Source organism: Stigmatopora nigra, chromosome 20 (assembly GCF_051989575.1).
Source record: "Stigmatopora nigra isolate UIUO_SnigA chromosome 20, RoL_Snig_1.1, whole genome shotgun sequence".
Classification (NCBI taxonomy): Eukaryota; Metazoa; Chordata; class Actinopteri; order Syngnathiformes; family Syngnathidae; genus Stigmatopora; species Stigmatopora nigra.
In genome coordinates this window covers 7,010,122-7,033,674 of record NC_135527.1, presented here as the reverse complement: position 1 = coordinate 7,033,674, position 23,553 = coordinate 7,010,122, and the positions used below count along the sequence as shown (strand labels likewise).

The window sequence follows — 23,553 nt, the reverse complement described above, 5'->3', positions numbered from 1 at the left end:
AGAACGAGGCGGACTTCCGCCACGGGCCACCCACGCAGCGCGGTCAGCGGTTCACCCGCAGTTCACGATGGCCGTAACAACGCCCCGAGGACGAAGACGAAACCCGAAACGAGACCAAGCGAGCGGCCGAGGATGAGGCCGGATGCGTAGCGCCAGGCATGAAGGGGAAAAAAAGGCCGAGAGGGGAAGCCTCATTTCAAGCGCGGCGCGCTCCGGACACAAATCACTCCGGGTTCGTCGGCGGGTCACGTTGGAAACGGGAGCCCCGTGCTGTCCACTCCACGTTTATTGATAACGCGGTTAAGATAAGGTCACCCAAAATTTGGCTTCTGTGCAGTAAAGCGCACGTGGCGCTTTCCTTCAAGTGTGTGTTTAGTTCGTAAAAGCCGTGTGATTGGATGTCTATCATCTTCAAATCTAAATGGTAGCAGCAGCAGTAGTAGTAGTAGCAACAGCAGTAGTAGTAGTAGTAGTAGCAACAGCAGCAGTAGTAGTAGTGGTAGTGATAGTACTATATGTAGTGGTAGTGTGTAGTAGTAGTGGTAGTGATAGTACTATAAGTATTGGTAGTAGTAGTAGTAGCAACAGCAGCAGTAATAGTAGTAGTAGCAACAGCAGCAGTAGTAGTAGTGATAGTATTATATGTAGTGGTAGTGTGTAGTAGTAGTGGTAGTGTGTAGTAGTAGTGGTAGTGATAGTACTATAAGTAGTGGTAGTGAGTAGTAGTAGTGGTAGTGATAGTACTATAAGTAGTGGTAGTGATAGTACTATAAGTAGTGGTAGTGATAGTACTATAAGTAGTGGTAGTGAGTAGTAGTAGTGGTAGTGATAGTACTATAAGTAGTGGTAGTGATAGTACTATAAGTAGTGGTAGTGAGTAGTAGTAGTGGTAGTGATAGTACTATAAGTAGTGGTAGTGTGTAGTAGTAGTGGTAGTGATAGTAATAATAGTGTAGTATTAGTAGCAGCAGTAGTAGTAGTAGTAGTAGTAGTAGCAGCAGTAGTAGTAGTAGTAGCAGCAGTAGTAATAGTAGTGTAGTGACAGTAGTAATAGTAGTAGTAGCAGTAGTAATAGTAGGAGTAGTGTAGTGACAGTAGTAATAGTAGTAGTAGTGGTAGTGTAGTGACAGTAGTAGTAGAAGTTGTAGTAGCAGTAGTAGTATTAATAGTAGTCATAGTAGTAGTAGCAGCAGCAGTAGTAATAGTAGTAGTAGTAGTAGTAGTGGTAGCAGCAGTAGTAATAGTATTACTAGTAGTAGTAGTAGCAGCAGCAGTAGTAATAGTATTAGTAGTAGTAGTAGCAGCAGCAGTAGTAATAGTATTAGTAGTAGTAGTAGTAGCAGCAGCAGTAGTAATATTTTGTTGTCCGTTGTGTTACTATTACTTGGAGTTAAAAAGAAATAAAACACACCACAAAAAATGCATTTTTTCCATTCCATTGTGCAATTTTTAATACTACTAAGGTGCCACTTATAGTGTGAAAATGACAGTACCTCAAGTAGCTTGAAGGCACGTTAGATACATTTCAAATGAAAACCATTCTTAAAGGGAAACAAAAATGGAAGAAAGGCAGAGGCCAGAATCCGAAACCGGTTCCGAGCCTGGCGAGTCGGCACGGTACCAAAAGTCTTTCCAGCATTTACGCGCTCAATGAGACTTTTGTTTACAAGGCTCGCTCACTACCGCCGGGGGCGATTAAGTCAACTTTTCCACTGGGGTCGAGTTCGCAGACTGCCTTTCCATCTTTTCTGCTATTCAAGAAAATGGCGGCGGGCAGGAGTGTTCAGAAAAAAGCATTAACGAGGAAGCACGGGACTTGAAGATGAGTGTGGTCGGCCATCTTTGTGGTGGAAGAAGTCTTATTCGGGTACTCGGGCTGGTCCAAATGGGCCCACCATCTTCATGGCGGCATAGTTCTGCAAAGACAATTGGATTTCTGTTAGCTTATGTTGGCTAGCACTTTCATTGGGTTGCTAATTGATGTCATGCTCAATTGGGTTTTAGTCCAAAATAACCATTTTTTATTTTGTTATTTAGCTTCCAAAAGACACGTCAAATTCAGATACTGGCTTAGATATTTTTCGGTAAAGTCAGATTTTTTTTCTTTGTAGCCGTTCATATTAGGAAAAGGTTTAAGATAGGTTTCAAAGTGGTGGAGTGGGGGCCAAATCTGGGCCCCAGCATCATTTTGTGCGGTCCGGGAAAGTTAATCACGTGCCGACTTTCTGTTTTAGGATTTTTTCTGTGTTTTTAGTTCAAAAATCATTTTGGAAAGGCCAAAAATATATTTTAAAAAAGCAAAAATAAACTTTGTTTTAGATCTATAAAAATATGAATTTTCAGGGCTTTTAATCCAGTTCTTTTAATCCATTTATAAAAAAAAAAATATCTAAATATTATGTCTAAAATGTATATTAAATTTCCTGATTTTCCCCCTTTTTTAAATTAATAATTGTCATTTTTAAATCAATTTTTCTATGTTTTTAGTTCCAAAATCTTTTTGTAAAATCTAAAAATATATTTTAAAAAAGCTCAAATAAAAATTATTTTAGTTCTATAAAAAAAACTTAATTTTAAGGGCTTTTAATCCAGTTCTTTTAATCCATTTATTTAAAAAAAATCTAAATATTATATCAAAAATGGTCCAGGAACCAACCCGAGTCTAACACCCTTGCTTTAAACTAAAATACACATTCGTTTCCATCCTAAGAATAACAAAAAACATTTATATTGGACAAAACTCACCGGGAAGGAGTACAAGAAGACCCCAAGGAAGAGAAGTACGAAGAAGAGGACAAAGAAGAGTAGAATGAAGCACTTGAATCGTCTCCACAGGATGAAGCGCAAGGTCTTGTAAGGGGACGAAAACCACAAGAAGGAGGTCTCGGGACGCCTGTGGACAGCATATAGTTTTACTTCAATATTTTTGAATTGTGTACTTCATAGTTTTTCACTTACCGAGGTTCCTCCAGGTGAGGATTCATGTTGGGTTCATCTCGTCCAAGTCCTGCCGGTCTTTCTTCATCTTCTTGTTCCGTCACCACCTCCAGAGACATCTCTACCTTCCCCTGTAGGACCACCATACAGTTTTTTAGAAGTTTTCCCACGTTTAAGGTCAGTTTTACATGGTGGTCTTCTTACCGCTAGTAGTTTTTGTCCGTCCTGGTCTCGGACGCAGGGCCACCAACCCTTGACGGTCTTCTGCTCGAATAGGGACACCCGCATTTCGGCCGGTTGGTCCAGCAAACGAAGGTCGCACTTTTCGGGTGACTTGCCCGGGCGAATCATGCGGTTCAGGTCCATCACCAGGTGACCTGGCAAGGCATGTTTAGTTTAGAAGTTGTTATTGTAGTAGTAGTAGTTGCAGCAGCAGCAGTAGTAATAGTAGTAGTAGTAGCAGTAATATTAGTAGTAGAAGTTGTTGTTGTAGTAGTAGTTGGAATAGTATATGTACAAGAAGTAGTAGAAGTAGTAGTGGTAGTGATAGTAGTAATAGTAGTAATATTAGTAGTACTAGTAGTAGTAGGAGTAGTAGGAGTAGTTGTAGTCATAGTAGTAGTCATAGTAGTAGTTGCTGTTGTTGTATTAGTAGTACCACTACTAGTAGTAGTTGCTGTTGTTGTAGTAGTAGTGGTTGCTTTTGTTGTAATAGTAGTACAACTACTAGTAGTAGTTTCTGTTGTTGTAGTAGTAGCACCAGTAGTAGTAGTTGCTGTTGTTGTATTAGTAGTACCAGTAGTAGTAGTAGTTGCTGTTGTTGTAGTAGTAGCACCAGTAGTAGTAGTAGTAGTAGTTGCTGTTGTTGTATTAGTAGTACCAGTAGTAGTTGCTGTTGTTGTAGTCGTAGTAGTAGCAGTATTAGTATTATTATTGGTAATAGTTGTTGCAGTATTAGTATTATTATTGGTAATAGTTGTTGCAGTATTAGTTTTTTATTGGTAATAGTAGTAATAGTTGTAGCAGTATTAGTTTTTTATTGGTAATAGTAGTAATAGTTGTAGCAGTATTCGTTTTTTATTGGTAATAGTAGTAATAGTAGTAAACTAAACAACTTGTTATATTGCGTTTGTTAGGCTTCAGCTATCTAAAAAATATATATTTTTGTAACATTAGCAGGTGCTTATTTTGTTGTCCGTTATTTTACTGATACTTGCTTTACTACTAAATTTTTTTTGTCCGCCCCTTCGCCAGCCACAGGAATTTGCGTGATGACCGGCGAGCGGCGAGACGTTTAATGCGTCCCGACTTGGAAACGCGTCTCCCTCCCAAAAAGGTCAAAGCTGTTTCTGATGATTTTATGGATTACGAAGGAAAATGAGATCAGCGTCAAGCCCCCTTTTTTCCGTATTTGGCGAACCTTTGAGGGATCCCGAGGTGAACGTTAGCGCGTTTTGATCAGAGTTGACGTTAAATATGGAGGCATTGCGGCGTGATGAACGAGCGGAGGGAGACGCCGTGTCCTCTGGAAGTGTTTTTCCAGGATTCGCCGAGTTCTCCACATTCGGAAAATGTCTGACCCTCGCAAACCGAGTAGAGGAAGGCGGCGGTCTCGTCTCGTTGACGAGTTGGAGACGGGACGGAATGGAAGAAATGCTTTGAGGACCGGTCCAATAAAACGGAGCGACATGGTGACAGATCGCAATCTGGATTCCTCATTTTCTTCCCTGACTTCAAACAAGAATAAACCGGTTCCCAGAAGACCAAAAACCGAGGCTATCGTGTGTTAGCTAACTAGCTAGCTCGCCAAAACTTTCAAACCTCAAAAAACTAACGTTTCGGTGGTTAATACCAAGGTAGTCGTCGAAGGAGAACTTGTCGTTGTCCCACACCTGAATGGTCAATCTGGGCGGTAGTTTAGTTTCACTTCTCCCTAGATTCCAGAAATGATCCTGTGGGCGGAGTTTAAAAAAACTGTTATGAAAATTCACTGTAAAATGTCATTCTTTTGTTTACCTTTTTGTCCACTACACAAAGTTGCTCAGCTGGAAAGTAGAGAAACGGGAAAACCAATCTATAGTTGAAATTAGCTTCGCCGTCCAATGAGCGGTAGTGGACATCTGTCTTCTGCTTGTTGTGTTCGTGACCGTCCAACCAGCTGAGGAAAAGACATTGGAAGTTACCGTATTTTCACGACTATAAGGCGCACTTAAAAGTCTTAAATTTTCTCCTAAATAGACAGTGAGTCTTATAATCCAGTGCGCCTTATATATGGAAAAAATGTCATTCATTGAGGGTGCGCCTTATAGTCGTGAAAATACGGTACATGTTTCCACCAATTCTAATGGTGTAATAATAGCATGAGATACACATTACGTGTCATTGGGGTATTGGCATATTTTCTTGCATATATACCGTATTTGTACCCCAAAAAATGATGACTGAATCAAGGGTACGTCTTATAGGCGCATAAATTAGACTTGATATCCAGAAAACTGCAAGGTGACAAAGATAAAACGCCATATTGCAAGAAAATTCAGCCGATATGGTCATTTATTTCAAAATAGAGAAAAGCTAAATGGATAAAACACCGCTATCTTAACTATTACTGGTTGTTAAATGTATTCTGATTGGCCAGACTTGAGTAGCCTTGATACATTTGTAGTGTTTACCATGTTAGTACACCCTAATAGTTGCTAAGGCTGATAAAAAAGTATTGTAAAAATATAAGCGTAATGTGTATCTCATGCTGTTATTGCACCCTGAAAATTGGTGTAAACTACACCACTATAGACACCCTTTTACTTAAGATTTTCCCTTCAAAGTAAAACATTTGTACTCCCTATTAAAACCATTAATATGGAGGTGAACATTATGAATCAAGGGGTGGGGCTTATATGCGAGAAATTGCAAAATTCTAAGGGTTTTTAAGACAATTTTAAGGTTAGGGTTTAAACTTAAAAATACCCTTTTACGTAGATGTCACTCATCTTCTCGCCGCTGATGCTGATGTCATCCAGGATGACATCACTGGTGTTAAAAATGATGCAACGCAACAAGAACCTGCATGGTTAGAATCCCAAATAAGAGTTCTGTTCATTCCAGAGTTTTGGATTGTTTTGGTCCAGAATAATAACGAATAATCTATAAACACTGAATGTCTTACTTCTTGGCCTTGCGGGGTGTGATGTTAAACGGTGGTCCAGGTGGTCCTAGAGACTTGGGAAAAACGTCCACCCACATCATCAGGCGTCCCTGAGGGAAGAAAGACAGTGAGAAGCCAATGGAGGACACAAGGAAGACACAAAATGGGTTGTACCTGCTCAATATCGGGCTGTAGGGGGTTGTACAGGGGTCGGGTCTCCACGTGTTCCGGTACTCGACCCATTTGCCGCAAAATGTGGAGTGCAAGGCGTTCTTCAACCGGGCCCAGGTGGTGTTGACACTGATGCCTGTCAGCTAAGAATCAAAAGTCCGTTTAAAAATGAAAAATTGTCACGGTGGGATGTCCAGAATCTAACCTAGATCGGAGGCAAAATACTGGACCCCTCGGAAGAGGACTGTTTCTCGATGGTAGACCGGCTTGGCTAGGTTCTGCTGTTCACATACGCTGGATAGTAGTTGTCTCGGGGTGAGCTGGTCCCGCCATCGGTTCAGGCCAGAGCTTATCAACAGTGGATAAATATTTAACTCATTTTGGAACTCAAAATGGACACCTGGATCACCCTAATTCCCATTCCTATCAAATCCTGGCAAACACTTACACACAGTACGACTGTGGTAGACCGCAACCGGCTCCAAATTTGGACAGCAAGCGGTTCTCCAAGTCAATGACCGTCTCGCCGATCTTCTCGTCTTTGGTCAGGACGTCGTGGTCGTACAACGAAACCCGTAGATCTTTGTCCTGGGGGAGGGAACAGCTCAACTCGAACATCCTGGAGAAGAAAACAGAGCGTTCGAAGGGTAATAGTAGAAGTACTTGTAGTAGTAGTAGTGGTAGTGATAGTAGTAGTCGTAGCTGCAGCAGCAGTAGTAGCAGCAGCAGCAGCAGCAGCAATAGTAGTAATAGTAGTGGTACTAGTCGTAGTTGTTGTAGTAGTAGGAGGAGTATTCGTAGTAGTAGTAGCAGGAGTAGTTGTAGGAGGAGTATTCGTAGTAGTAGTAGCAGGAGTAGTTGTAGGAGGAGTATTTGTAGTAGTAGTAGGAGTAGTTTTAGTAGTACTAGGAGTAGTCATAGTAGTAGTAGGAGTAGTCGTAGTAGTAGTAGTTCTAGGAGTAGTCATAGTAGTAGGAGTAGTCGTGGTAGTAGTTGCTGTTGTTGTAGTAGTAGTAGCAGTAGTAGTGGCTGTTGTTGTAGTAGTAGTACCAGGAGTAGTAGTAGTTGCTGTTGTTGTAGTAGTAGTACCAGTAGTGGTAGTAGTTGCTGTTGTTGTAGTAGTAGTACCAGGAGTAGTAGTAGTTGCTGTTGTTGTAGTAGTAGTACCAGGAGTAGTAGTAGTTGCTGTTGTTGTAGTAGTAGTACCAGTAGTGGTAGTAGTTGCTGTTGTTGTAGTAGTAGCACCAGTAGTAGTAGTAGTAGTAGTAGTTGCTGTTGTTGTAGTTGTAGTAGTAGTAGTAGTAGTAGTTGCTGTTGTCGGACTTACTTTCCAAAGACGGGTTCCAGAGTGCAGGGGGTGTAGTTTTCTTGATCGTTGATGGTTCTCTTCCCGAGGGTGATTTTTACATAGGGATCGCACTACGACACCCCAAGAAGGACAGTAAATACCAGGTAGGTTTAGCTTTTTAGGCGGTTTGAAAAAGCAAACCTTGCCATTGGCGTCTTTGGGCTGAAGTCCCTGAGCCTGGACCACATAGACTCGGACTAGACACTCCTCCACCCCGTTGGGAGGGAGTTTTCTGAACTTTCGTGGTGGCGCAGGGTCCGAGCGGTCTTCCGGTAGGGCGTAAATCTTAAACATTCCCTAATCGGCAAAACCCAAAATGGTTTTACCGCTCTACCATGGTGTGGCTGTTTGGACACTCGAGATTCACCTTGAATTCGCCTACAACCGAATCATCTTCACCTTCCGTTTTCGTCTTTCCTCGGCGTAGCTTGAAGGTTTGGCAGAAATCCCCGAGACCCCTGAAGACCTCCACTTTCTCCAGTTCTCTGTCATAGACCTGCAGAAAAACGCCATGATTCAATACAGTGGATACGTGGACCAGAAAAATGGAGTACAACCTGTAGGGTGTCCGAACTCTGATCCAGGTAGATCCCGCACTTGTCAGTTTGTCCCGTAGAGGCGAATAATTTGCTCCACCAGTCCATTAGCTCCTCCTCCTGGCAGAGGGAGGCGCAATCAGAGGTCAGTTGTGGAAATGGGCACACCCGGGGGTGTCGGAGCAGACCCAAAGTAGAAGATTAAACACGTTTTAAGTTGCTTGTTAACACGTTTCTAGGAGTTTCTACTCAAACCACATGAAAAGTTTGCTCTTGGAGAAAACAAGAAGACTCTTTGTTCTGGAATTCGCGCTGGCGTGAAAGTCAAGCTTGTAAAGCACGAGCGTGGCGGCCATGAGTCATGTGAGGCCGCATTCGCCGTCTTCCATTCTCTACAAATGTTGACTGACGGCTTTTTGTGGTTTGGATACGAGCCCTTTTGGATTTTTATGTTGCGCAGGTTTTCCTTTTTTTTCGGGGACTCATTTTCCCAAAGCGTCGTCAAGTTGACTAAAAGTCGGTCTTTTTCGGTGGATTCGGTAGTGGGTGCCAAGCTCCGCCCCTTTTTGAGGAAGGTTGAAAATCTCATGCACCAGTTTTTGCTTTGTGTGGGCGCTACAATTGTGTTCGGCTGTTGTTGTAGTAGTAGTACCAGTAGTAGTAGTAGTTGCAGTTGTTGTAGTAATAGTACCAGTAGTAGTAGTAGTAATTGCTGTTGTTATAGTAGTAGTACCAGTAATAGTAGTAGTTGCTGTTGTTGTAGTAGTACCAGTAGTCGTAGTAGTTGCAGTTGTTGTAGTAATAGTACCAGTAGTAGTAGTAATTGCTGTTGTTATAGTAGTAGTACCAGTAATAGTAGTAGTTGCTGTTGTTGTAGTAGTAGTACCAGTAGTAGTAGTGGCTGTTGTTGTAGTAGTAGTAGTAGTAGTAGTTTTTGTTGTTGTTGTAGTAGTAGTACCAGTAGTATTAGTAGTGGCTGTTGTTGTAGTAGTAGTTTTTGTTGTTGTTGTAGTAGTAGTACCAGTAGTAGTAGTAGTGGCTGTTGTTGTAGTAGTAGTTTTTGTTGTTGTTGTAGTAGTAGTACCAGTTTTAGTATTATTATTGGTAATAGTAGTTGCTGTTGTTGTTGTAGTAGTAGTACCAGTATTAGTATTATTATTGGTAATAGTAGTTGCTGTTGTTGTTGTAGTTGTAGTACCAGTAGTAGTAGTTACTGTTGTTGTTGTAGTAGTAAGTATAAGTATTATTATTGGTAATATTAGTAATAGTAGTAAACTAAACCCTAAAAATCAGGGAATTCTTACTGACTCAATTTTTGGAGTCAACGTGAGTCAACGAAAGCGATATTGACGCTATCAACGCGAGTGAGCGAAATGACGTCGTCGACAGACGATCCTCTGAAAGCCTTCCAAGTTCCGAAAGTGAACCCGAGACGACCGGTAATCTGGTCGTCATCATCATCATCATCATCATCATGGCAAGCCCATGAAAGAAGCGTCCCATTTTTTAAAAGTTTTTTCTGCCGCCACGACTTATTAGTCCTGGCTCTTCGGGTTGCCTTTTTTTTTTTTAAACGCGGGTGCTTCTGCTATATTGACTTTGTCCCACCGTAATGCGCCCGTGGCTCGGTGTCTGCGGTGTAGACGCCATGTTGACTTTGGCCGCAACCCGGCAGAAAAGCAAGCCTTTAATTTGGCTGGCTTCAATATCGCACTCTTAATAAAACAAATATCTCTGTTTAGAGAGAAAGAAATCACCCTCAATTACGGACTGGACCGTCTGGGGGAGGGGCTTAAACCAGTGCAACGTAAGCGCTAACGGGGTTCGTCTGCTACGGGTCATGTTAAGACTACTAATTGACCTGGCTTGGGTAAATAAAATGGAAGAATGTTACGAGGAGCATGGTTTTGCGTGGAGGGGGATCCGGTTTCGACAAGAACCGCATCGCGAAGGCCCCGTCTCGAGAACGCCGCTTTTTTTTAGGGCGAGACGCGACCGCAAGGGCGCGACGTGTCGTGTTTCGTCTCATCTCACCGCTGTCATCCATCAGTGTCGCCGTGGAAATAAACGCTAGGGGATAAAAAGACTTACAATGACCTGATGTCTAGTTAGCAAGTGGCTATGTAGATTAGCTTTTTTTTGGGAAGAGTTGAGAAATAAAGGAAGTATAAAAAGGGATAAAATGGTATTAATTGACTATTAGGATCTCAGATTTTTCGTATTTTTGCATTTTAATTTTTTCGTATTTTTGCATTTAAATTTTTCGTATTTTTCATTTTAAGTTTTCGTATTTACAGTCACTGGTGTTCTTTTGTTAATAATAAAAATGGGATTATAAAAAGGAATAAAATGCTATTAATTGACTATTTGGATCTCAGATTTTTGCTCATTTTAAGTTTTCGTATTTTTCCATTTAAATTTTACGTATTTTTATTTTTTCTAATTTAGTCACTGTTCTTCTTTTGTTGATATTAAAAATGGAATTATAAAAAGGAATAAAATGTGATTAATTGACTATTTGGATCTCAAACTATTGTTCATTTAAATTTTTCGTATTTTTGATTTTAATTTTTCTTATTTTTCATTTTAATTTTTTGTATTTACAGTCACTGCTCTTCTTTTGTAGATATTTAAAATTTAATTATAATGAAATGGAATAAAATGGTATTAATTGACTATTTGGATCGTCAAATTTTTAGTTTGCTGATATTAAATTGGTCGGAATCTATTTTTCGTATTTTTCCTTGTCATTTTTCGTATTTTTCGTCTTTTTCGTATTTTTCATTGACATTTGTTTTATCTACAGTCACTGGTCTTCTTGTGTTGGTAATAAAATCAAATGGCTTTGCATTAATATGAATGTGAACAAAGTTTGTTACCCACGTGGAGGCTGCAGTTAGAGCCGGAGAGGTTAATGATAGCGGAATTGCCTCCGTCTGCAAGCTACACACATATATAAACACACACATGCACACACAAGGTCAGTAGCATAGAAATGAGATAGCTAATAAACATCCTTTGCATTAAAATTGCCGTCAATGTACAATAATAATAAGTTATAAGCTAGCATAACTTAGCAAAAAGTGTTATTTTTCGTTAATATCGCAGAGCAACGAACAAAGCAGATTTCAGCCAATCAGAGACGAGTAAAAATGATTCCACCTGATGCGAGATGAGCGGCTCCTCGTCGTCAACGGTGATGAAGGCGTCGCCGCTGACCACACGGGGCATCGGACCTACACAGACGAGTGGATCAGTCCAGAACATTGCCCCTACCAATATGGCCGCCCCAAAAAGGTCTTTTGCCGAAGTATTCAAATGAGCTCTTCAAAGAAAGCCATGTTTTTCCATCTATAATTAGCCTCACCTTTCCCCACCTCCGACCGATCACTATGCGCCGCATCTCCATCCTCCTCCTCTGGGGGGCAGCGGTACCCCTCCAAGGACCGAATGGTACACTGGCCCACAACCGGCTTCCTGCCAAACTGACGATTATCAATAACCTTGACCACCAGGGGGGGCATGTAGAGCTCTTCCATTGGCAAATTCTGTCAAAAACGAAAAACCGAATGACATACGGAAGGAAAACTTAGCTATCACATTATTTTTTGGACACTAATTGACGTCTAGTCAAGGCCTTAAACTTCTTACCGAAAGAAAAACGTATAATAAAGTAAATTAAAGTGGAAAATAGATCGTAGACAACACCGGGAAAATGCTGGGTAATAAAACAAAGGCCTTACCACATCGAGAAAAAGGGTATTGACGTCAAAGTTGGCCTTCTTCTTTACATTGCGGATGACGCAGCTTTGGATCGTGATGCCCGCACACTCCACCTGCAGGCTGGGAGAAGTAACGCTGGCCAACTGGAAGCTTTTTAGGTTCCGAACACCCCACGCCAATACCTATACATGGGAATTGGTTTACCTATAGGTCTTAAAACCCAGTTTTTCCCAAGACCCCAAGATAAAGGATGCTTTTAGTAGAAAAGTGGCTTTTAAAAATAGAATTTAAAAAGACTTTCTTCGATAGCAGTTCTCTGCAGAACTGGTTTAATCCCACGAGGCACCACGTAGACATTAGGCTCCCTCTGAGGGGGAAGGCATGGAAGGTCCGATTCCTCTCCCTGCCAAGAGAACGCAAATTTATTAAACATTCACCAAGTCCCACAAGAAAAAAAACTGTATTTTTGAGGAAACTGTACCCATGGTTGTACGCTGTCGCAGTGGAATCCCGGGAACATCAACTAGCCAAACAAAAACAATGTGTTTCTATCCAATTTATCTTTAGAAACTTGGGGTACTGACCTCATCCAGGACCCCGCTCCTAAAGTCGGCCTAAACATAAAAAAAACACAATCACAATCTGTAAAAAGTAGAGTATAGGTAAAAGACGAGGACACACCTCCAATCCTGGAACGTGGTGAACGGCCGGCTGGAGAAAGAAGAACATTTTTTTAATGAAGATGTGACATGCTAAAGTGTTTAAGTTATTAACGATTGCATGTTGTGGATGTACAATTAGTTTTGGATTGGATATTTATCGGTATTCGATTATTGATGTCTTCTTGCACATAGCTTGAGGGACGTGTATGTACGTGTATATACGTGTATATAGGTGTATATAGGTGTATATAGGTGTATATACGTGTATATATGTGTATATTTGTGTATATATGTGTATACATGTGTATACATGTGTATATATGTGTATATATATGTATATATGTGTATATTTGTGTATATATGTGTATACATGTGTATACATGTGTATATATGTGTGTATTTGTGTGTATGTGTATATATGTGTGTATTTGTGTGTATATGTGTGTATATATGTGTATATGTGTAAAAATGTGCATATATGTGTGTATATATGTGTGTATGTGTTTATATGTGTATATATGTGTATATGTGTGTATATACATGTATATACATGTATATACGTGTATATATGTGTATATATATGTATATAGGTGTATATAGGTGTATATATGTGTATATATATATGTACATAGGTGAATATAGGTGTATATAGGGGTATATACGTGTACATTTGTGTATATACGTGTACATTTGTGTATACATGTGTATACATGTGTATACATGTGTATACATGTGTATACATGTGTATACATGTGTATACATGTGTATACATGTGTATACATGTGTATACATGTGTATACATGTGTATACATGTGTATACATGTGTATACATGTGTATACATGTGTATACATGTGTATACATGTGTATACATGTGTATACATGTGTATACATGTGTATACATGTGTATACATGTGTATACATGTGTATACATGTGTATACATGTGTATACATGTGTATACATGTGTATACATGTGTATACATGTGTATACATGTGTATACATGTGTATACATGTGTATACATGTGTATACATGTGTATACATGTGTATACATGTGTATACATGTGTATACATGTGTATACATGTGTATACATGTGTATACATGTGTATACATGTGTATACATGTGTATACATGTGTATACATGTGTATACATGTGTATACATGTGTATACATGTGTATACATGTGTATACATGTGTATACATGTGTATACATGTGTATACATATGTATATATGTGGGTATATGTGTTTATGTGTATATATGTGTGTATATGTGTGCATGTTTGTGTATGCCCGAAACGACTACCAACCGTGTCCCGGCGTATGAGCTCAAACGCCGCCAACAATTCCCCAGCGTCCTTCTCGGCGAAGCGGATCGGGAACCAGGCCAGACGGGGCGAGTGGCCCAATGAGGGCGAGCATACGCAGCGACCCATGAACTCATCCGCTCCCTGCATGGTTGAACGGCCCAATTATGTTTAACTTCTTCTTTCAACTGCGTTCTGGCCACTCACGTAGGTATCCTGGTCATAAAGCTCCACCACCACATTCGGGGGGCCGGCGGCGGTGGCTTGAGGGTCTCCGAAAATCTCCACATCGTAGAAGATGAGGGTCTGGTCCCAGGTGGGGTTAAGGGTGTTTCGTATGGTTACCGTCTTCTGGGATTGATGGAGGAAAGACACGATGGCGTAGGGGTCTGAAATTTAGAAACAAAAAACCTTCTTATTCGACTTAAACGTAAACAAAAATCAGTAATACCTTGTTTATCGTGGTTTATCGGTTCTGTTCCAATCGGTGAATAGGGAATATCTTTTAATGGTGTCTTACTATCATCTGGACTTAACTCCTGAAGATAGACACTGCTCTCTAGTGGCCAGTGAAATAATCACCTAATTGTTGTTTTTATTTAACTCCCAAAGATAGGGAATGCCCTCTTGTGGCCAGTGAAATACCAGAAAAGCTGTCCTTGTCCATGGCCAGCAGGTCCCGAGCTTGATACAGGTAGCAACGCAGGTGGTATCGGGTCCCACCTAAGTATAGACAAGAACATCATCAGAAAATGAAGACCACCCGGCATTTAACTCAAACTCACGATCAAAAAAGCAGGAAATCGTGGGTCGGTTAACTCCGAAGGTAGTGGTGACGGATTTGTCTTCATGTTTGTCTTCTATACTGCTCTGTTGACCCGAGATGGGACATGGGGTTAAAGGATTGCTGGCTTAATCCAGGCGCTATTGCGTCTCACCAAAGAACACTCCAGAGCAAAGATGGCTGCCGGGCCTGTCTTCTCCAGGGGCTCCATACGACACCTCCACCTACGTCTCCGGAAGCTGTCCGTCTTCTTTGGCTTCAGGTGGAACCTCCAGCCAAATAGGGAGGAGTACTCCCAGCCTTCCCATGCCGACTCGTCAGGGCGCTGCTGCAAAGCCAAGCAGTACATTTAGTAGGATTTGCACCAGCCCTGTAGTTTTAAAATAAAAAAACACCAGTCACCTTTCTCAGGGCTTCCATCTTCTGCCGGTCCCGCCTCCTCATACGCAACCATCGTCTACGCCGGTTGGTGTGGTACATCTTTTCCGCCGGTACCCATGACTTGGGCCGGCGGTCTGGCGGTACGGTAATGCCGTACTCCCACCCTGTAAAGACGAGTCATGTGATAACTGGACTTGATATTTTGACTTCCATGACAAACCTTGATCGTCCACGCCCCTGTTGAGGTCTTCGCACCATTCTGGGTCCTCCCACACCCAGCCTGGAGGACACTCCACGTCGTCTTTTGGGACAGCCTTTTCCCCGTTCTGTAAAAAGAACAGTCTCAAGAACTGGTCTACAGATGGAGAACTGCCTTGCCAATAAGTACTACCACATCGGTATATCCCTCAGGCATGCCGATCCACTGTCCACCAGGTAACCTCATCTGGTTTTCAAAGACTTCCTCCGTGTAGGTCATGTGACCAGCGTCCGCATCAAACAGGAGTCTGTCATAAATTGTAATTATATTATTAATAACAATATTTCCGATGTATCACATTGGATTTGCTGCTTACGTCCTTTCTGGACTGATATACCAGTCCCCAGCCCAAGTCCAGCCAGGTGAGGGTTTAAAACTCTCTTTGGGGAGTTTCACACGTCCAGTCACGTCACTGAATTTGGGGCAAGTAAGACCTGTGGTACCCCAGTTTCCCACCAGGGCGAGTCGGGTCTGATTCTCATACTGCCCGGAAAGAAACAACGAAAGATGTTCGGAAAAAAATTAAAATTGTAATATGCTGGCGACCAATCTTACCGTCTCTGCAAACACGGACAGTTTTCCCTCCGCAAACGGATTGAAGTGTTTGTCATCAACAGCCAATCCGAACCACACTTTGACTCTGAGTTGACCGGGAAGTTTAGCTTCCCCGCCGCCCCCTTGTGGATACTGCATACACACAGTTTGTCACTGTTCAGCAACAGGTAAAATACAACATGGTATATTCTCACTTTAAGGAAGACGGTCTGCAGAAGTCCACAGTGTTTGCCACTGTGGCGTTCCGAGTAGAAGACGGTATGGGCCGGTATACGGTAGTACGCCACCCTTCGCTCGCCCTGTAGCATCCAGATCACAATATCCGGGAGACTGTTCTGAGGCTGTGAAAAAACAACATTAGCTTCTCTTATCCGACCTCCATCTTTCCCTGTGTTCTTCCCATACATACTTCCTCTGCCAAAGTCCTCAACCGGCTAGCCCAGTCCTCCGCCTGCTCCATGACGGACGAAAGCTCAGTCGCCGGTCCGTGCTTGAGGGCTAACGCCGCTACCGTGATCTGCCGTAGGTGTAGAGCACGGATATGTCGTAGCGAGCGGTCCAGAGGGGTCGCACATGGCCAGTGTTCAAGAGATGGCAGCTCCTGACTGGATACACAACCTTTCTTTGACGATAGTTTGAAGCCGGGCCCTTAACGAACGTAGGGAAAGGCAGCTTACCTGCAGTCTGAGATCACCTGATCCAACAACTCCACTACTCGCAGTTCCAGTTCATCCATGTCACTTCTTGCCTTCATTTCCAGACGAACTCGTTCCAGGTTGGACTCCTGGAAAACATGGACGCCATCACACAAGTTTTGCCGCAAAAACGCGAGTGCTAGAAACTCACCAGTCGGTCTAACATAGCTAAAAGCACATTGAGTGCCTCAATCCTTGGAGAAATATCTTCCCATGCCGAGGATAGAACAACAACCGGCTTGACGTTTCCCCATGGGAGGTAGTAGTAGTGACAACCTGAAATGACACTCGGAATGACGATTGGTCAGGTCTGAAGGACGGGGCGGACCCTATGTCACCTACCGTCAAACACAGCCCGGCTGAATTGCGTGGTAGAAGCCAGGGGAAGACAACTGTAGTCAAACTTATTCCCGTAGTTCCCGATGCTGACCTCAAACTGGACCGCGTCGTCAACGTCTTGGAGGAGTGTAGCGGAGTAGAAGGCCACAAAGAGGGAGAACTTCCTCTTCCTCAGGAACTTCTGCTGAGTTTTAAGGGGTTTTGGGTAGGAAATCAGTGACTACTTGACCCAGGGTTTGTCAAACCTCAACAACAAGCAGATCGTCCGATGCAATGTCTTCAATTTTGGACTCTGGTTTGTCTACTAGCTTTGTGGTGAGCTCCAGTAAAACCCGACCTCGGTAGGCAGCACCTTCCCCCTGATAGGCAGAAGAAAACCACCTTGTCATGTGACCTTAAACTTCGAGTAATGGATGATGTTAAGGCTTGATACGTTACTTTTCCGAGGTTCAACGCTCCATGAGGGTCGTTGAAGGTGCTGAACTCTCTGGGACTGCCGTATAAGTTGACAAAACATGGACCAAACGTGGGTAGGAATCCAAGTGTGTCGTCCACTACGAATAAACACATGGACGGAAACTTAAAGGACAGGTTTCTCGGACGAAAACCAAAAGGAATAAGCAAGAGAAGAAGAAAAAGACCAGAAGACATACTGCCAGAGGTCATGCTCCTTGGGGTCAAGTCGTCTGAACAGGAAGTTGCAAGGAAGGACAGACATCCAAAATAAAAGAGTAAGAAGACGCTAAGTTTTCCAAAGTCTCAAACAAGTGTGGAAAGGTGAAAAAGTGACAGATTCAGAGTGTTTGGATAAAAAAAATTGGACAACGCACCCTCAATCTCGCCTCCAGGTGCGGAGATCTTGGACATACATAAGTGGGCGGTGCCTATGACATCGTTGTGACTGGCTCGGTCCCTGTTGGGAAAGGAATAGATCATTTATATACGCCAAAGATATAAAAAAAAACTATAAAAGCAGTTAAGACAAGTCCACCAGTCCAGAAGACGGATCCTCATCTTCTCACACATGGACGGAAACTGAATAAAAATACAATAAAAGTTTGTTCAAAATCTCATCCCATTTCACCTATAAAATGGACATCTTACCCGAATTGGCATTGTGAGACTCTGGTGCCATTGTGGATTGGCGTTTTTCTCCAAAACCTTTGTACACACCTGAAAACCATCCCAAAAAACATTTAAAATGTGTAATTTTACCCGCATGGGGGTATAAACATACTGTTTTCCCAGCAAAATGGATCTCCACCAACGGGTCCACCAAGTTCTTCCTATTGCTGTCAAATCCGAAAATCTGCCTCACCCCGTCCATGAAGGCATCGTCCACTGCGCCATGGAGGACAGGTCAACTCCTAGCATGCTAACGACCACCCCATGGCGTCCTGGACTCACTTTGAGGAAGGTCTTCAGCTCTGAAGACCCTCAAATTGAAAGCTGCTGCTCTGAGGGACAAACCGGCGGGTTTCAGCAAATTCCCCTCGATGTCCTCCTTTTCCTCTACGCCATCTTGTTTGTCCGCCTTGGAAAATCCCAAAAGAATCATCAACATGTCCAATTTTGAAAAGGAACTAAAGGAATTCTCACCGGCGGCTCGTCTCCGGCGGCTAAAACCCATAAGCTGACTTTGAGGTAACCCTTAACCCCGGCAGATAGGTCATCAGGGTCACAAAGTAGTAGCCATTTCCTCAAGTAGCAATGTCCTAGGAAAGAGACGGATGATGTCTTTGACAGGGGAAGACAACAAGGATGGGGACGGGGACCCTAGGGACTCACGGTGCTGGCTGTAGACGGTGCCCAAGTCCAACTGTGGGTACAAAATGAATTAAATTGTCAAAATAGCTCTCTCGTGGCGAAACCACAAAGCCTCACCTTGAATTCGCCGATAACGGCGTCTGTCCGGAGTGACCGCGAATCGCACACCTGCATGGACAAACGAGAACCCTGTCAAAGAGACGGGAAGGCGGGGACAAGGCTAACACTCACCGTCATGAAGATGGTGTCATCAAACAAGTCAGATGGTGTCTCAAAGTAGTTCAGGAAGAACATCTGTGCATGGGAAATATCATCAATATTCATCAAATATGGACTCCATGGATATATTTTTTCTTCAACCTCGTCAAAAGTTGGGTTGTTTCCCCTACGAATGCGGGTCCGCCTACTCTGCCCAGCTACTGTAACCTTGACGACCGGGTTGATGTTGACCCCCGGGAGTTGTCGAGCTTCTATCACCCTGACGCGAACCTGCCCAGGTGAGAAAAAGATAAGAAGACAAGCCATGTAGAACTCACCTTGCCTTACTACACCTGAATGTCCTGAGGTTTGTTAGCCAGTGGTTTGGGTTGACTACTAGCGCCTCGCCGTCTCCTCTTTAAACCTCCATGGGCGTTGTAAGATGGCGGGGAGCGTTTAGGAAGCTGGGCTGCGGGTGATTCCTGGCCCTGAGGACCCTGAGGGCCAACCAAGACCAGGGAGCGTCCATCTTCTGCACCCTGATCCTCTGGGACCTCCAGCATGATCATGCTCTCTGTGTCCTCCTCGCCCAAAGTGTCCAGGGAGATCACTGCGCCGAAAAACAAGTTACATTTTCCAACGGGCAGACTGTGTCTTCTGCGTACAGATTAATATCTAAGTAGTGTTTAATATCTAAATACTGTTTAATATCTAAGTACTGTTTACTATCTAAGTACTGTTTAATATCTAAGTACTGTTTAATATCTAAGTACTGTTTAATATCTAAGTACTGTTTAATATCCAAGTACTGTTTAATATCCAAGTACTGTTTAAATTCCAAGTACTGTTTAAATTCCAAGTACTGTTTAATATCTAACTACTGTTTAATATCTAAGTACTGTGTAATATCTAAGTACTGTTTAATATCTAAGTACTGTTTAATATCTAAGTACTGTTTAATATCCAAGTACTGTTTAAATTCCAAGTACTGTTTAATATCTAAGTACTGTTTAATATCCAAGTACTGTTTAATATCCAAGTACTGTTTAATATCCAAGTACTGTTTAAATTCCAAGTACTGTTTAATATCTAAGTACTGTTTAATATCTAAGTACTGATTAATATCCAAGTACTGATTAATATCCAAGTACTGTTTAATATTCCAAGTAATGTTTAATATCTAAGTACTGTTTAATATCTAAGCACTGTCTAATATCTAAGTACTGTTTAATATCTAAGTACTGTTTAATATCTAAGTACTGTTTAATATCTATGTACTGTTGAAAACAGTAGATATTTAGATTAAACTCTCATGAATATAATTTTGAGAGCTGATTTCAACAGTATTTAGATAATAAACAGTACTTGGATATTAAACAGTACTTAGATATTAAACAGTACTTAGATATTAAACAGTCCTTAGATATTAAACACTACTTAGATATTAAACACTACTTAGATATTAAACTCCCTCCCTTGAATATAATTTTGAGAGCTAGTTTCAACAGTAAACTCTCCGTCACCATTTGACCGGCGAACAAAACACCAGTGACCAATCGTCCAGTCACACTTACTTGTGACAGTGTCCATCTCCACATTTGGGTTGCAGTGCGGTATGGGGTCTGGCAGGGATGGGGATTGGAAGATGGGTGCCGATCCGAGTGGGGGGATGTAAGAAACCTGCAGCGTAAGCGTAGCCTGGAACAAAAGGAAATATAAGTTTTTGATGCATAATGTCGGATTTTGCGGAAGCCTCTTACTCCTGTGTTGTTCCTTTTGGCGTCCAGCAGAGGGACAGTGAAGCATGCAGCCAGGCCGGGAGAACTGAGGAGGTCTCGAACGGCAAGACGACTTTCACCCAAAAACCTGCACACAAAAATCTGTAAAAATCTGGCCATTTTCGACTCTAGCATCAACAGTAATCACCTGTTCCTCCCCATCTTTTCATGGTCCTTAACGACACAGTGGATCTCGGCCCCCGGGTCCAAAGGAACTCCCTTCAGGTCCCATTCGAACCCCTGAAGACATAAAAACGTTTTAATTAAAACGGTAAAAACCGATTGGACGATGATTTTACCAACATACCTCATTCCAAACCGGATTGGGGTTGTTCTTGATGACCTTAGTCTTCTTCTTGGACCCTGTGGGAAGTAAAGTGAGGACATCATGGTATAAAAGTACACGGAAAAGTATCTTCTACTTTGTTTTCCTGTTTTTATACCAAAGGACACGCGTAAGTACACCTCTGTTTTCAGACTCTATCTTAACAAAACACCTCCACCCTTCCTCAAAGGGGGGTCAAGAGGGGTCACATGGTCTCCATCTCCCAGACGTTCTGACTTGACGTCTCCGAAAGCGGATGCGAGCCGAGAATAGACGGCGTACCCGCTTTTTTTCCGCTTTCCTGTACCTTTCAAATTCGGACCGAGGTTGACCGATGAAGGTGTTCTTCACCGGCGTGCCCGATTCCAGGAAATAGCGTTTGCACAAAGGCAGGAAGTTAATAGAGGAATCGGACGGTAACTTATGGGAATCGAACTTTCAGAGCCGTGTTCACAATACTTATAAAATAAGACATTTTTTTTAAGTAGCCGTTCTTTTCTTACCTCGAAAGATGACACCAACCAAAGGGTCCGAGTGTCTCAGATGATTGGCCCGTTGAACAACACAACGCAACATGGTAGAAACCCCTAAGGTTGTCGGTTACATTCCCTACAGACTTTGCCAAAGACTAAAAACTAAACCACTAAACTCTTGTTGGCGTTCCCAATCCAAAATATCCGTGTCTTGCTTGTAAACCGCAACGCAAAAGGAGACCAGTCCTCACCAAAGCGGCTTCTCCGCAGGACTGGGTTCGACTCTGAGGAAAAGTGGGTAACAATTGAACATATCCGGAACACCTCACACCCAGAGGAAATCCCAACATTTCCTGTTCTCTCTTCCTCGCCTGTCTCCTGCTAACTGCAGAGTCGCCATCCCTTCTTATTTATTGATTTCATCCGGACATGCATGTACTCTGAGGATGTCCAAATAGTTTTTTTCCAAGGCTCTCCCCCCCAAAAAAGGGCCAATAAAACTCTGGGTTTTAACAAAAAAACTACATTTGTGTCTAAAATGTCTTGTTCTGTGTCTATATAATCATCCTTTTGCGACTGTGATAATGACATTTCCCAAATACGTGATGGATAAAGTCATCTAATCTACTCCAATAATATAACAATGAAAAAAAACTGAAATACACTCCGGTTATGCCCCTTAAAGTTTATATTTAATGAATTTGCATATGTATGTATATATATGTATATTAATATGTATGTATATGTATCTATATGTATAGTTAAATGTATGTATATGTATCTATATGTATATTTATGTATGTATATGTATCTATATGTATATTTATGTATGTATATGCATCTATATGTATATTTATGTATGTATATGTATCTATATGTATATTTATATATATTTTATATATTTATATGTATTTTATGTATATATATGTATATTTATATGTATTCTATGTATATATATATATGTATATTTATATGTATTTTATGTATCTATATGTATATTTATATGTATGTATATATATTTATATTTATTTTATATATATTTATATGTATGTATATGTATCTATATGTATATTTATATATATTTTATATATTTATATGTATTTTATGTATATATATGTATATTTATATGTATTTTATGTATATATGTATATTTATATGTATTTTATGTATCTATATGTATATTTATGTGTTTATGTATCTATATGTATATTTATATGTGTTTATGTATCTATATGTATATTTATATGTATTTATATCTTTATGTACATCTATATCTATGTATATGTATATTTATATGTATTTATATCTACATGTACCTATATATTTATGTATATATATGTATATTTAAATGTATGTATATGTATCGATATGTATATTTATGTTTGTATATGTATGTATAAGTATCTATATGTATATTTATGTTTGTATATGTATCTATATGTATATTTTAGCCAAACATATTTATAGTTATTTATTTATTAACTTATTTACGATCTATTTATTCATGTGCATGTCAAGTCTAATTTGTGCGCATATAAGCCGTACCCTTAACTCAGTCATCATATTTTTCAGTAACAAATACGGCTTATATGTGAGAAAATACTATAAGCAAGTCAACTAAAACTCGGGCGCAGTTTTAACTCCCCTCTTTCCATATTTGTATCAAAAAATGAAACTACCAACAAGTACACAGCACCTTCGGGGGGGGGGGACACCAAAACCTTTTCCAATAATAGCCTCACAGCTGTTTCCTAGGGGGAGTGGCTTAGAGCTAAAAGCAATAATAAAAACACACATAAATAGCACTTTTTGAGCATACCATGATTATGTACATCTACATCCCACTCCCCCTTCCCCCGACTATCCGGACCACTCCCTTTACCTGAATGTAAGACGGTGCAGTAGGCGTCGCTGATGTCGTCATCTGGGGTTCGCAGGCGTTCCGCGCAGAGGATGAAGACTCGTAGCATGATCTGCCAAATATTATTCTGCGAGATAATTATTTAATAACAATGAGGGAGAAAATGATAGGCTGCTACGTTAGCTGCAGCTTGAAGCTGACTCACTGCAGCCAGTAAGCACACACACACACATAAACACACACACAAGCACCCCTGCGGACATTATTTTTGGACCACGAGTGTGCACACACACACCAAAATACCCAGACTCA

At 41.4% G+C, this 23,553-nt stretch overlaps 1 protein-coding gene across 2 annotated transcripts; it reads right to left on the bottom strand.

Annotated features, from left to right (window-relative positions):
- Nucleotides 1-1,459: 1,459 nt before the first annotated feature.
- On the bottom strand, nucleotides 1,460-23,454 carry dysf (dysferlin, limb girdle muscular dystrophy 2B (autosomal recessive)). 2 transcript variants are annotated; one of them, XM_077742077.1, is made up of 57 exons: nucleotides 23,263-23,454; nucleotides 20,890-20,945; nucleotides 20,731-20,822; nucleotides 20,565-20,670; nucleotides 20,379-20,502; nucleotides 19,158-19,414; nucleotides 18,967-19,095; nucleotides 18,838-18,900; nucleotides 18,724-18,774; nucleotides 18,628-18,658; nucleotides 18,439-18,554; nucleotides 18,247-18,373; nucleotides 18,077-18,180; nucleotides 17,944-18,012; nucleotides 17,831-17,874; nucleotides 17,670-17,752; nucleotides 17,493-17,525; nucleotides 17,278-17,393; nucleotides 17,085-17,198; nucleotides 16,843-17,020; nucleotides 16,652-16,776; nucleotides 16,483-16,589; nucleotides 16,215-16,410; nucleotides 16,000-16,146; nucleotides 15,806-15,937; nucleotides 15,567-15,733; nucleotides 15,383-15,497; nucleotides 15,212-15,317; nucleotides 15,013-15,155; nucleotides 14,765-14,938; nucleotides 14,612-14,696; nucleotides 14,472-14,549; nucleotides 14,034-14,215; nucleotides 13,830-13,970; nucleotides 12,542-12,571; nucleotides 12,445-12,474; nucleotides 12,342-12,383; nucleotides 12,164-12,263; nucleotides 11,881-12,044; nucleotides 11,505-11,685; nucleotides 11,300-11,373; nucleotides 11,021-11,080; nucleotides 8,159-8,257; nucleotides 7,969-8,097; nucleotides 7,743-7,898; nucleotides 7,581-7,672; nucleotides 6,702-6,872; nucleotides 6,459-6,601; nucleotides 6,257-6,396; nucleotides 6,104-6,192; nucleotides 5,905-6,000; nucleotides 4,954-5,095; nucleotides 4,790-4,889; nucleotides 3,142-3,314; nucleotides 2,959-3,068; nucleotides 2,746-2,893; nucleotides 1,460-1,916 (listed from the first exon to the last, which is right to left on the bottom strand). In XM_077742077.1, the coding sequence occupies exons 1-57, from the start codon at nucleotides 23,348-23,350 to the stop codon at nucleotides 1,860-1,862; spliced, it is 6,405 nt and encodes a 2,134-aa protein (XP_077598203.1). In that variant the 5' UTR covers nucleotides 23,351-23,454; the 3' UTR covers nucleotides 1,460-1,859. The 2 variants fall into 2 exon arrangements, with proteins under 2 accessions (XP_077598203.1, XP_077598204.1); XM_077742078.1 differs by lacking the exon at nucleotides 11,021-11,080.
- Nucleotides 23,455-23,553: the final 99 nt, after the last annotated feature.

Excerpts from the sequence above, each read along its gene's own strand:
- dysf (XM_077742077.1), bottom strand. The coding sequence starts at position 23,350 with ATGCTACGAGTCTTCATCCTCTGCGCGGAACGCCTGCGAACCCCAGAT. Across the intron at positions 11,686-11,880 it reads ATACCCTTTTTCTCGATGTG|AATTTGCCAATGGAAGAGCT; the intron begins GTAAGGCCTTTG and ends CGTTTTTGACAG. Across the intron at positions 6,001-6,103 it reads ACACCCCGCAAGGCCAAGAA|GTTCTTGTTGCGTTGCATCA; the intron begins GTAAGACATTCA and ends CTAACCATGCAG.